The sequence below is a fragment of the Medicago sativa genome, chromosome 6, assembly GCF_051527215.1.
Source record: "Medicago sativa cultivar Bolivia chromosome 6, Bolivia_mono, whole genome shotgun sequence".
Classification (NCBI taxonomy): Eukaryota; Viridiplantae; Streptophyta; class Magnoliopsida; order Fabales; family Fabaceae; genus Medicago; species Medicago sativa.
In genome coordinates this window covers 64009099-64023361 of record NC_140754.1, presented here as the reverse complement: position 1 = coordinate 64023361, position 14263 = coordinate 64009099, and the positions used below count along the sequence as shown (strand labels likewise).

The following is a 14263-nucleotide window of genomic DNA, read 5'->3' as shown; positions in this document are numbered from 1 at the left end:
ACAAACAGATATTCTTTACTCCCCCTATATATATTATTTATATATATATATATATATATATATATATATATATATATATATATATACAAACTAACAGAAATACAATTAAAATAACCAGAAGGCCAGAATCGGATGTAACCAAAAGGTCAGAATCGGATGTCTCAACATCCTCGAGCACATAGTCAGGTAACATACAGCAAGGATATACCTACTCCCCCTTTTTAGCCATAAAATATGCCAAATTGAGATATGACAAAAGCATAAATTACAGCTAAAAGTACCTGACATTTTGGACAGTGGTTGCTATTCCTCATGGAGGCAAACACCCAGCTTGCTTCGTAGTTTCTCAAATTGCTTGATATCTAAGGCTTTTGTGAAGATGTCAGCCAGTTGTTCTTCAGTTGTTACATGCTTCAGAGTTACAATTTTGTCTTCAACAAGATCCCTAATGAAGTGATGCCGGATGTCAATGTGCTTTGTTCTGCTGTGTTGTATAGGATTCTTGGAAATGTTGATAACTCTTAGATTGTCACAGTATAACGTTAGAACATTTCGTTGAACATCATACTCTTCCAGCATTTGCTTCATCCAGACCAACTGAGAGCAGCTACTACTTGCAGCAATATATTCTGCTTATGTTGTTGATAGAAACACAGAATTTTGTTTCTTGCTGAACCCAGACACCAAATTGTCTCCAAGGAAGAACCAGCCTCCTGAAGTACTTTTTCTGTTATCTACACCACCTGCCCAATCTGCATCACAATAGCCAATCAACCTGCAACTTTCACCGTGAGAATAGAGAATCCCATAGTCTGTGGTGCCATTTATGTACTTCAGAATCCTTTTAACTTGAACAAGATGACTCATTTTAGGATCTGCTTGATATCTAGCACAAACCCCTACAGCAAAAGTTATGTCAGGTCTGCTTGCTGTAAGATATAGGAGACTTCCAATCATGCTTCTGTACAGGCTTTGATCAACAGCTACACCATTTTCATCTTTGGATAGCTTTACATGAGTGGTTGCTGGTGTTCTTTTATGATTGGCATTATCTAGCCCGAACTTCTTCACAGTATTCTTGGCATACTTGCTCTGAGAGATGAAGGTTGTGTTTTCCAACTGTCTGACTTGCAGACCAAGAAAATAAGTCAGTTCTCCCACAAGACTCATTTCAAATTCAGACTGCATCTGATGAACGAAATGTTGAACCATTTGATTCGACATTCCTCTAAACACAATATTATCAGGGTAAGTAAGGATAATCAGGAATCTTTCATGTTCTTTCTTTACAGACTTGTCTGCATAACTTTTCTTGAACTCTTGAATGTTACAGGACTCTGAGAATCTTTTGAGCCAAGGTCTGGAAGCTTGCTCAAGGTACGGACACGCTTTCTTGTACACAAGGACAGAAGGACATGAGTCATCATAAACTCTGTGTTCTTCTACACAGACATCTTTTTGAAGATACCCATCATTATCCTTTCGAATAAAAGTTTCACATACCAGAAGACAGATGGATTTAAACTCAACTAAAGAGTCAAGGATTTCAACAATTTTGAACTTTTCTTCTAGAGCAGGACCTTGTATTGCTAGATTGGCCTTGTTCCCTGTCACATTATCAAAACTGATATTGAAAATAGTATTTTTAGTATCTGGCATAGACACCAAATCTCCGCCCATACTTCCTCCACCTTCAATATTTTCAACTTGAGTAGTGGCAGACACCTTATGATGTTCAATCATTACTCGCAACATCTCAATGTGTTCCTCATACTCTGAGTCCCATTTGTAACAGTTGTCTCTAGATCTGACCCCTTTCATTATGGTTTCTCCTTCTTTGTTCACAACTCTGCATCCAGTCTTCCTGAAGGTAATTTCTAGATCCTGATCACACAACTGGCTTATGCTAATCAGGTTTGAGTGGAGTCCTTCGACCGGAAACACATTAGTCAACTTAGGTAACTTGCTCTTCTTAAGGCTTCCTATTCCTATAACTCTGGCTTTAAAGTTATCAGCAAAGGTAACAGGGCCAACATCAACCTGTCTCAAGTCTTCAAAGTAATTGTATTCACCAGTCATATGTCTAGAACAGCCACTATCAAAGAACCAACCCTTCTCATCAGATGTTGCTGGGGATGTATGAATCATCAGACCCACACATTTAGGTTTCCTTTCTTTATATGTTTCACTCTCTACAGATCTGGATTGATACAGTTCAGGTGTTTTGTACAGATTGAAACACAACAGATTTTTATGTCCTTGTAAGTTGTTAGGAGGACATTTCCGGGTGGAAGACTCTTTTTTAGGCTTAGTTAGGAGAGGTTCTGAAGGATGTTCTAACATTTTGCCAGGGTTATCCACTGTGCTGGAAGAAGTTACAAAATTTAACTTGTCAACTGAGTTCACACTTTTATCTATCTCATGCTGATCTAGAGACTGGACATAGTTATTAATCTTATGTTCATTTATCAAAGGTTCATGAGTATGTTCTATGTCATTAGGTTCTTCTATTGTTTGACCATCTAATGACTCAGTAAAAACATCAGTTCCAACACTCATCATCATAACTTGTTGTGAGGCATTGTTAAGATGAGATTTGACAGAAATTACCTTATGATTAAGATCAGCAACTTTGCTCGAATGATTAGATCTTTTATACTGGAGCTGGTTGATAATCTCATCATGCTCTGCTAGAAGCTTAGACATGTTTGTATCATCATAGTCAGGTACCACAATTTCCCTACCAGCAAGGTCTTTATCAGAAGAATTACACAGGGGTATCACTCTTCCAGTCAAAGCAGTGACAATTTTGGCAGCATCTCCTTCACCATCTCCATCTTCATCATCAGACCAAGAAACCAACATCCCTTTCTTTTGTTTCTTGAGCAAGGTTGCACATTCAGTTCTAATGTGACCATAACCTCCACATTCAAAGCATTGCACTCCTTTGTATTGAACATTTTTGTCATTATTTCTGTCATACCTTGGATTGCTTTGTTGCTTGTCAATGTTGAATCGGATGTTTTGCCCACTGCCTCTGATTCTGCTATTGACTTGTTTCAAAAGTCTGTTGAACTGTCTACCCAGCATAGCCATATCATCTGCGATTTTGTCATCTTCTGCATCTTCATACCATTCATCATTATCAGCTGCATTTGCTGTAAGAGCAATACATTTTCCTTTCTTCTCACTTTTGTTGTCAACAACAAGCTCATAGTTCTGTAAAGAACCTATGAGTTCTTCCACTTGCATACTGGAGACATCTTGAGATTCTTCAATAGCTATCACCTTCATATCGAATTTCTTTGGAAGGGATCTGAGAATCTTTCTCACCAATTTCTCATCTGACAACTTTTCACCAAGAGAATCAAATGAATTTGCAATGTCTAAGAAATTCATGTAGTAGTCTTGGATGGTCTCATCCTCCTGCATTTTCAGATACTCAAATTTGGTTGTTAAGAGCTGAACTCTTGAGCTCTTTACTTTTGAGGTTCCTTCATGTGTTGTTTTGAGGATGTCCCAAGCATCTTTGGCAACATCACACTTTTTGATGAGTCTGAACATATTTTTGTCTACCCCATTGAAGAGAGCATTTAACGCCTTTGAATTTGCTAGTGACAATTCATCTTCAGGAGCAGTCCACTCCTCTTCCGGTTTCAGAATAGTTGTTTTTTTTCCATCTTTATCAAGGACAACTGGATGTTCCCAACCTCTTAACACTGCTTTCCAGGTTTTGCTATCTATGGACTTTAGGTATGCACACATACGTGACTTCCAGTAGTCATAATTGGTTCCATCTAACAGAGGTGGTCTGTTAACGAATCCTCCTTCTTTCTCCATATTGCCAGAATAGATCTCCTCTGGATCTCACCCAATAACAGGCAGGGTGCCTGCTCTGATGCCAATTGTTATTCTAGCACGTTAGACTTACGATGTTCCAAACGATGTTCCAACACAGGACACAGTAAACAGATGTTGTAGATGATGTTTAGAACATTAAGCTAACAGACATAAATATAATAAAGCAAATAATTGACAGGAAAGAAAAGAGGCACAGAGAATTGTTGACCCAGTTCGGTGCAACGTCACCTACATCTGGGGGCTACCAAGCCAGGAAGGAAATCCACTAGTGCAGTCCGTATTCAAAAGCTCTCAGCAAACCACGTTTTCACTTATGACCTAGGACCTACCCCAACTAGACTTCAACCTAGGAACTCCTAGATTTGAGATCCCATCTCACTCCCTTACAACAGATCACAATCCCCTGTGATTCCCAAATTACAGACTCAATTCAAATGAGGTTACCCTCGAAAAAACAACAACTTGCAACCTTGCTTAAAAGCTTAGATGCAGTCCACAATCTACCTAGCTCCTTGCTTAAAAGCTTCGGAGTAGTGCACAGTATTACAACTCAAAGCACAGTCCTAAACATGTATCAAGATGATACACGAAAGGCTCACAATACGTATGACTCAAAACCTAAACAAAAACTCTATTTGTTGCACAATGTCTTGAATGAATATCTTCAGGTCTTGCAGCCTTTTATATACTGAAGCAAGGCGTGTCATTCCTTCAATCATGCTTCAGATCGGATCAGTGACTTCTTCATTAAGCAATGGACGGATATAGAAACTCCTATAAAATAGGCTTTATTAAAATTCACATAAAAATACTTTCCTAAGTCATTTCATCAATTCCTTAAGAAATCACATATGTTCTGATCTCTTCATAATTGCACACGGTTCATACCAACACATGCTGGTGTGGATTCCTTCAATCAAGCAAGCGCGTGCGTAAACATAGGTCAGGCCCAGAACGTACAGAACAACTCTTGATGTTGGAATATTGTGTTCCGCATCTGAAGTGAATATTTGTTTTAGGCAAAAGTGAAGCCAACATACAAATATCCAACATGTTCAAACCATAGAGGCAGGCTCTGATGCCAATTGAAGTGGATATAATAGTCACAAGGAAGGGGGGGTGTGAATTGTGACCCTTTTAAAATTAAACATGTAACTTAAAATTGATTCTCAAGTTGTGAACTTGGAATGGTTAAGTTTGGAGAGTGACTTCAGAACGTTCTGAAGTGTTAGTACAAAAACAGTTTAAATAAATAAATAAATGTGTTTGTGTGTGATGTGTATAATGTAAATAAAGAGTATAGGGAAGAGAAAGAACACACAGAAATTTATAGTGGTTCCCCCAATGTGGGTTAGTCCACTCCTCACAATCTTGTGAGAGTTTCCACTATGATGTTTGAGATAACCTCTCAAATCCTGCACTTTACAATCTTGTTCACCTGAACAATTACATCAACTGTATTCTCTTAGCCTCAGCAGGCTTGCACTTTCTTGCTAAGTTACCCACTTAGACTTTTGCACCTTTTGCTCAAACTAACACTTTAGTACCCCTAAAGCTAGATCAGACTTTCTTTTCTTCTTGCTAAGTTACCCACTTAGACTTTTGCACCTTTTGCTCAAACTAACACTTTAGTACCCCTAAAGCTAGATGAGACTTTCTTTTCTTCTTGCTAAGTTACCCACTTAGACTTTTACACCTTCAACTCAAACTAACACTTTAGTACCCCTAAAGCTAGATGAGACTTTACAAGATGTTTGGAGTTTGAATGTTTGTGAAACAAACAGAAGAAGAAGAAGAACTTATCTTTGAAAAGATAAGAGAAAGAAAATTGATTTACACTTAAAAAGACTTCTTGGAATCTTTGTGATGATCAATTTTTTCTAAAGCTTCACAACAATGTTCATGTTGTTTTTCTTGTTGCTTTACAATGGTGCATGTTATGCTGAGGTCTTGATCTCTATTTATAGAGTTTCTTGAACCTTTGTAGTCGTTGGAGAGTGTCCACTGGTCTTGTGCCACGTGTCCTGGGACCCACCAACTAACACTTGAATTCTGGGCAAAACTGATGTACTTCAGAATGTTGCTGTGTTCTTGAGAATACTTCAGAATGTTGTTGTGTTCTTGAGAATACTTCAGAATGTTGTTGTGTTCATCATGATCTTCATCTGGGTTCATGTGGATGAACGGTCAGATATGCATCTGGGCATTTTGCAGATGAATGTCACATGAATTTATGGGTTGTACTTGAAGATTTGCTTTGTACGACTTTAGAATGTTCCTGGGTCAGATTTTCTTTGCAATCTGTCTTGGAACAAGTGCAGGATCTCATAAAGTGGAGCTGTCACTTTCATTCCATGCTTTAGGGGATTTAGTTTGCTTTGTACAGTACCAACTCCCTTATGTGTCGAAATCTTGTTGACTCAGACTTGATCTTGCTTTTGGCTTTGCCTATTTCTTTCCAACAACTGTATTGTTCATGTCAGAAAAATCATGGAGCAGGATCGAACTTTCTGAACTCAGGGGACTTCAGAATGTTCCTTTTTGTTTCACTTAGGATGATTTGTAAGAATTTCATTTAATGTAATCAAATCCTAATAGTGAAACATTTATGAAGTGCAGCTTGGAAAACATCTAGGATGATATTCTTGATGGAATATTCCTAATGTTTTGTACTTCAAATGTTCATAGTCTTGAATGAACATTGAAGATGCCCTCTTTGACTTTAATCAATTAAATGCCTTTATTCCTTGATTGATATTAGTCATTGTACTTTACTGGGCTTTTATTTAAGTCACGTAGACCTTGCATGTTCTTCATTTTGTTCATGAATATCTGGGCTTGGTTCTTGATGTTCATCATGAACAACCTTCTGAACTCTGTCCAACCTTCTGAACTCTTTTAACTTTTTGAACTCTGACTAACCTTCTGAACTCTGACTGAGTTCATAAGTTTTCATGTTCTTTGATAACTTGATTCTTGGTTTGATTTATAATTTGTTTGTGTCTTAGTTAATCACTCATGAACACACAAATACCAAGAACTATCCAAGTCCATTAATCCTTTAATCACCATAGATGCCTTTAATGATTTCTTGATCCAAAGTTAAAAGCATTGTATGCATAAGATATGTTCATGTCACATCTGTTCTTGCATGTTCTTGGTGTGGATATTGATTTATGAGTTTGCTCTAATGAACCTTCTGAGCAACCTTCTAAACAACCTTCTGAACTCCTTCTGGGTTCATACATAGGAACTTCAGAGTGTTTCTTCTGGGTTCCTTCCTTTTTGACGGTTGTACTTTGTGCTGAACTTTCTGATGTTCATAAACATACTAATGTTCTTCAACACTTTGAACCTTATGAAGGTTGTTTCTTTATTTCCTTCAAAAACTTCTTGAAGCATATAAAGGAGAGATCATTTGTTTTGACAAACAATATGATTCTTTCTTTGAAGTCCAACAGAATATTTCTTTGCATCTAGTTCAATATCGCTTGTAACCGATGACTTTAAATATTCTTGTTTATCTATGAAATAATCCTTTATGATTTCTGGAAATATTCTGGTTTATGTTCATGATCATTATGAACTCCATTCATATGAACATTCTGAACTCTATTCATATGAATATTTTGAACTTTGAACTTCTTATCCTTAGAAGCTTTGGAAGTGTGATACTTTGAGGAGGTTCTGAGAATCTTCCTAACTTGTATGCATATTTCCTTTTATCTTGTTTACCCATGGAGGATCTTCAAATCATATAGCACAAAACTCAATGTGAGTTTTGTCACATAAATTCAAGCACATTCTTGTGTAGCTTGTGATGTAAGTTCTTCCATCATGATTCAAGTTCTTCCATCATGATTCTTGAGCTATGAATCTTCATGCAGATATGATATTGTTGTTTTAACTGATGATATACTCATTCTTTCATTGTTGAGTAGATATAATGCACTTATTGATGTGGGTGGCTTCTAGCTTATCCACTTATGTGATTCCTGTTCTTATCGCAAAAACTCAAGTGCAATCATCAGTAGAACACCATTCATAAAACTTATTATTTATTCCACGAGGTTTGTTATCATTAAAACATTCATCATAAAGATTTTTGCTTTAACAGCAAGGTTACCAAGTAAAGATAGAGAAGAGGTCATGAAAGTGTTGAAAGATTCTAAAGTAATGAAAAAATTGAAGCAAAAAATACACAGTCGTAGACGTCAAAGGGCGAGAGTTACAAAGTCTTTGGAGGAGGTCCACCAATTTTCTTCTAACGTCTCTTCAACAGCGGCGTCTGTGATTAATGATTGGCAGAATTTTGTTGTCTTAAAAGGTAGTGCGGAGGCAAAGGCGAGGGATATTGTGGACATTGGTAACATGATTGGTGTTTCTTATAAAGGAATTGATCAAAACAGGTTTGCAGTGTTGTCACGTTCTCAGAATGTGGCCTTGGGGCCAGTGTTGACGCCGGTGGGGATGGCAGATGCAGTGTTCTCAGAATGCTTAAGGGAGGAAGAGCGGTGTTGGTGTTGGGCAGGGGGGTGTGCTCAATGCGGTTGGTGTCTTGGAATGTTCGGGGTTTAGGGGGGATGGAGAAGAGAAGGGAAGTGAGGAAGTTGGTGGGGGAAAAACACCTTTTATTTTGTGCTTGCAAGAAACAAAGTTAGCAGTGTGTGATGACTCTTTGGGTAATTCTTTGTGGCGAGATTCGAGCTTTTCCTTCTCGTATCGTCCTTCTGTTGGTGCTTCGGGAGGTTTGTTAATAATGTGGGACTCAGAGGAAGTGGAGGTGTGGTCATCGGTTAGTCAAAATCATATGTTACAAGTTCATGGTCGATTTCTAAAATCAAATGAAGAGTTTTATTTATTCAATATTTATGCACCTTGTGAGACGAGAGCTAAACAAGAGTTGTGGGCGGATTTATCAGTGCATTTGCAGTCTGTTCATGGTAAAAAGGTTTGTGTTTGTGGAGATTTTAACTCGGTTAGAAATGCGGAAGAACGAAGGTCTCTAAGGGGAGGCGGAAATGTTCTTGATAATCAACAATTTTCCCAGTTCATTGATGATAATGAGTTACTTGATTTACCTTTATGTGGTAGACGCTACACTTGGTTCAAAGGTGAAGATTTGTCGATGAGTAGGATTGATCGCTTCTTGTTATCTGAAGAGTGGTGTTTGCAGTGGCCTAATTGCATTCAGGTGGCTCTCCTTAGGGGTCTATCTGATCACTGTCCAGTTCAGCTTTCTGTTGATGAGGAAAATTGGGGGCCTCGGCCGCTTAAAATGTTAAAATGTTGGCAAGATATGCCGGGTTATCAGCAGTTTGTAAAATAAAAATGGAACTCTTTTCAAGTAGAAGGGTGGGGTGGCTTTGTGCTCCGTGAGAAACTGAAATTGATTAAAGGGGCGCTGAAGGAGTGGCATCTTCTACATGCAAAAAATATTCCTGGTAAAATTGCCACCTTAAAAATTCGACAAGCAGAGATTGATGCAAAAGGGGAGGATGATGACTTATCAGATGCAGAGATTCACGAACTCAGAGAGGTTGCTCATGATTTACATTCCTTGTCTCGTGTGAATTCAAGCATTCTTTGGCAACTGTCTCGGTTAAATTGGTTGAAGGATGAAGATGCTAATTCTAGGTATTTCCATTCGGTCATTTCTAGTCGGCGGCGTCGAAATGCCATTGTGCCGCTAATGGTGAATGGTACCTTAGTGGAAGGAGTTCAGCCTATTTGGAATGCGGTGTTTTCACATTTTAAGGACCATTATGCGGCGGCCTCTATTAGGCGACCGGGGGTTGCAAACTTGCCATTCAAAAATTTATCTTATGCGGAGGCTGGTGGTCTTGTTAAGCCGTTTTCTTTAATTGAAGTTAAAGAAGCAGTATGGGGATGTGATAGTTATAAGAATCCAGGACCTGATGGGGTCAATTTTGGTTTCATAAAGCAGTTTTGGGATGACTTGAAGGATGAGGTAATGCGATTCATATCGGAGTTTCATCGGAATGGAAAACTGTCTCGAGGTATCAACAATACTTTCATAACTTTGATTCCTAAAATTGATAGTCCGCAGCGTCTTAATGACTTTAGGCCTATTTCGTTGGTTGGCTCTCTTAGCAAACAGGCTCAAAAAGGTTGTGGGAACGGTTGTTTCGGACAGCCAGACAGCGTTTGTAAAAAATTGACAGATTCTTGATGGCATCTTGATTGCTAATGAGGTGGTTGATGAGGCTCGGAAGATGAAAAAGGAGTTGTTGCTTTTTAAAGTTGACTTTGAAAAAGCTTATGATTCAGTTGACTGGGGTTACTTGGATGAGGTAATGAAAAAAATGGCTTTTCCAGTTCTATGGAGAAAGTGGATAAAGGAATGTGTGTCAACGGCCACCGCTTCTGTTTTAGTAAATGGCAGCCCTACAGAAGAGTTTCTATGCAACGGGGTTTACGTCAAGGGGATCCTCTTTCTTCATTTTTGTTTTTGTTAGCAGCAGAAGGGATGAATGTTTTGATGTCATCGGTGGTGGAGAATAATTTGTTTACAGGATACAAGGTTGGGACTACCAATTCTGTTGTTGTGTCTCATTTACAATTTGCGGATGACACATTGTTACTGGGTACTAAAAGTTGGGCTAATGTGCGTGCTTTGAGAGCGGTACTGACTTTGTTTGAAGATATGTCTGGACTGAAGGTAAATTTTAACAAAAGTCTGCTGGTTGGTATTAATATTGCGGAGTCTTGGTTGAATGAAGCGGCTTCAATTTTAAATTGTAAAGTGGGCAAGGTTCCGTTTGTGTATCTGGGTCTTTCTGTTGGAGGTAATCCGAATCGGTTAGTTTTTTGGGATCCAGTGTTGCATACTATAAAATCTAGATTGTCGGGGTGGCAGAGTCGCTTCCTCTCTTTTGGTGGCCGGTTGGTTCTCTTAAAATCTGTCTTGACTTCGCTTCCTGTCTATGCTCTTTCTTTCTTCAAAGCTCCGTCAGGTATACTCTCTATCATTGAATCTATTTTTAATAAAAAAATTTGGGGAGGGTGTGAGGATAACAGGAAAATTTCCTGGATTGCTTGGAGCTCAGTTTGTTTAAGAAAGGAGTGTGGAGGGTTGGGGGTGAGGCAGTTAAGGGAATTTAATAGTGCTTTATTAGGGAAGTGGTGTTGGAGGATGTTGGTGGATAGAGACGGATTCTGGTATAAGGTGTTGGTGGCGCGGTATGGTGAGGAGGCAGGGAGGTTGGAGGTAGGGGGCAGGAGTGGTTCTTTTTGGTGGAGAGAGATAGCGAAGATTAGGGATGGGATAGGTGACGTTGATGGGGGTTGGTTTGCAGAGAGGGTGTCGAAACGGGTGGGGGATGGATCTAGTACCTATTTTCGGCATGACAGATGGTTAGGAGATATACCGTTACGTAATCGGTTCCGCCGCCTATTTGATTTATCTAATAATAAATGTTGTACAGTGGCTGAAATGTTTGCTTTAGGTTGGGAGGAAGGAGGAGAGGTGTGGAACTGGAGGAGGAGGTTGTGGGCTTGGGAGGATGAGTTGGTAGTGGAGTGTAGGCTTCTTCTTAACAATATTGTTTTGCAGACTGACATTCCTGACAGGTGGCAGTGGAACCCGGACATCCAAAGGGGTTACACTGTGAGCGGTGTCTATCACATTCTGACAACTCCAGCTGACCCTATACCAGGTGGATTGAATGATCTTGTTTGGCATCATCAGGTTCCTTTGAAAGTTTCCATTTTTGCGTGGCGTTTGATTCGGGACAGGCTTCCAACCAAGACTAATCTTGTCCGTCGAGGGGTGCTTCCGGCTGAGGCAGCGGTGTGTGGTGCTGGGTGCGGTAACGACGAAACGGCGTCACACCTGTTTCTTCATTGTGATAGTTTTGGGCCTTTGTGGGGGCATATCAGAAAGTGGATTGGTGCTTCAGGTGTCGAACCTAATGATATCTGTGAGCATTTCTTTCAATTCATTCATTGTACAGGTTACTCAAGGATGCGCAGGTCTTTCCTTCAGCTAGTGTGGTTACTTTGTGTCTGGGTGGTTTGGAATGAACGCAATAACAGACTATTTAATAATAACCAAACCACCATAGAACAATTATTAGAAAATATTAAAGTTCATTCCTTATGGTGGTTAAAGGCTAATAATGCCTCGTTTGTACATGGCACTCAGATGTGGTGGTCGGACCCTATGTTATGTCTGGGTATCGACTGACCGTTACTTTGTAAATATTTTGAGACGGTTCTCTTCTTTTTGGAGTGACCATGTAGTACATCTTGTACTATAGTGGTTTCACATCCAGTAGTAATATATTCCATTTTGATGTCTTCAAAAAAAAATAAAGAAATGGAAAATATGTGTTGTCTCTTTCAAGCGCCCTTTATTTTGGATGAATAGTGTATTACTTCGTTCATCTCTAAATACAAGGTCTTTTTGAACAAATCATGGGAATTAAAAAAGTTTGTGGTAGTATTAAATCTGATTGTAATTATTGTTGTTTTTACAATTTTATTTTAGAGAGAAAGAGTTTATGTTTTCATTATATTGTATATTGTTAATTAAAGAAAAAATGTAAAAATAATAAATAAGGGCATATTGGTAAAGAAATAATTATGTAGTTAGAAATACCAAAATGGTGTTATAACAATGGACAATTATGTTCTCTCAAAATGGTTTTATAATTAAGAATGGATTTTATTTTAGAGAGAGAGTTTATGTTTTCATTATATTGTATATTGTTAATTGAAGAAAAAATGTAAAAAAAATAAATAAGGGCATATTGGTAAAGAAATAATTATGTAGTTAGAAATACCAAAATGGTGTTATGACAATGGACAATTTTGTTCTCTCAAAATGGTTTTATAATTAAGAATGGAAGTAGTATAAGTTAATATCCTGTTTTTTAATGCAAATATTAATTTTCCTACATGTCATCATATGTCATCATTCCCTTCCCAATATTATGCACTAAAATACGTGAATAAAGAAACGATTTTTTTCGCCCATAAATGCAACTAAATGAATTTGGGCATTAAATGGTCCATGTGTGTGACCAAATGTGAGATTAGTATCTTCGGTAAGACTCAATCTCCATATGCTCATTTGTATGATTTTTAATTTTTTTTTACAAGTCGATAATTTTTAAGTTAGATAACATAAAATCCTTTTAAAGATCCAATGATTATGATCGACAGTGTAAAAAAATTTACATTGTCAATATGTATGAATTAAATCTATAATAATAATTTCAATATTAATTTATATCATTATTATTATATAAAGATAACTTTAAAAAATATTGAGGAAAAAGATAACTCTAGAGTTGATTCTCTTTTCATTGTTTTTTTCAGATTTTTTTTAAACATTTTTTATAACATTCTTTGATGATAGGAGCCTTGGGGGAACATTTTAAAATTCGAGATATGATACAACCGAGATATTTTAATAAAAAATTTAATATTTAAATGCGCAATATTATAATTACTCCCCCTGTGAGGCTACTTGGTTTTTGAAATCCATCTTAATAGTCCATAAAAATAATTTATTTTGAAGTTTACTTTTTTTTAGGAGTTTATTTAATTTTCATATAAATAAAAAAATATTAACCAACATTCTAGTTCGTGTTTGACACGGGTCCATATACTAGTAATTGTTCATTTGGCTGAAAAAAGCCGGTTAGAAATTATGATCAAATTGATTTTTACACACAAAAACAATTTATGGAGGTTACAACTCAATCGAAATCGAGATGAAGGTACTTGTTCTGGACCGGCCAAAGGGATTCTTGGCCCATTTACTTAGGCCCAATATCACTCAAAACCCAAACTCCACGTTTGGCATTATTGCTCGCAACATACCTCCTCTCCTAAAGGGGGTGCACGAAGCAAAGAGACCGGTTCAAACGAACCCCAACGTCTCTCTTGCACGTTGTGCACGTTCCCGCAATAAAATCTCTGACGGTTACACTTCCCACGATTTCGTAACCGCCAGAGCCAGGTGTGCCTCCTCAACGGCTCTGCAGCTCTCCACCTCTATACATAGGGGACTCACCGCAATCCCCAAGGTAGAACTCTTTCTTCCTCAAAACCCTCACTCTCTGATCTCTACTGACTTGAGCGTCGGAGTGCCTGCAGGTACACACCCCCCATCCGCTCCAAGAAGCAGTCTGACGTATTCCACCACCGTCACCACCACCGCATTCAAAGCACCGGCAGTCTCCTTCTGATCAGGTACGATCAGTGGCGTCGTCTGTGGGAATATATAAGCTTCCCCGTTTTTATCCCTAAAAACCAAAGCTTTTCACAAAAAACTACAATGGCTGCCAACGGTGCTAAATCCCAGCTACGAAGTGAGGTGCGCATTCCTCAACAGGATGGCGTAACATCCTCACCTTCACATGTGGATACA

At 38.3% G+C, this 14263-nt stretch overlaps 1 protein-coding gene across 1 annotated transcript; it reads right to left on the bottom strand.

The window, feature by feature from the left end:
* Positions 1–633: 633 nt before the first annotated feature.
* On the bottom strand, positions 634–3840 carry LOC146916266 (uncharacterized). The gene has a single exon (XM_085721588.1). It carries the CDS (start codon positions 3838–3840, stop codon positions 634–636), a length of 3207 nt encoding a protein of 1068 aa, XP_085577714.1.
* Between the last annotated feature and the right edge of the window lie 10423 nt (positions 3841–14263).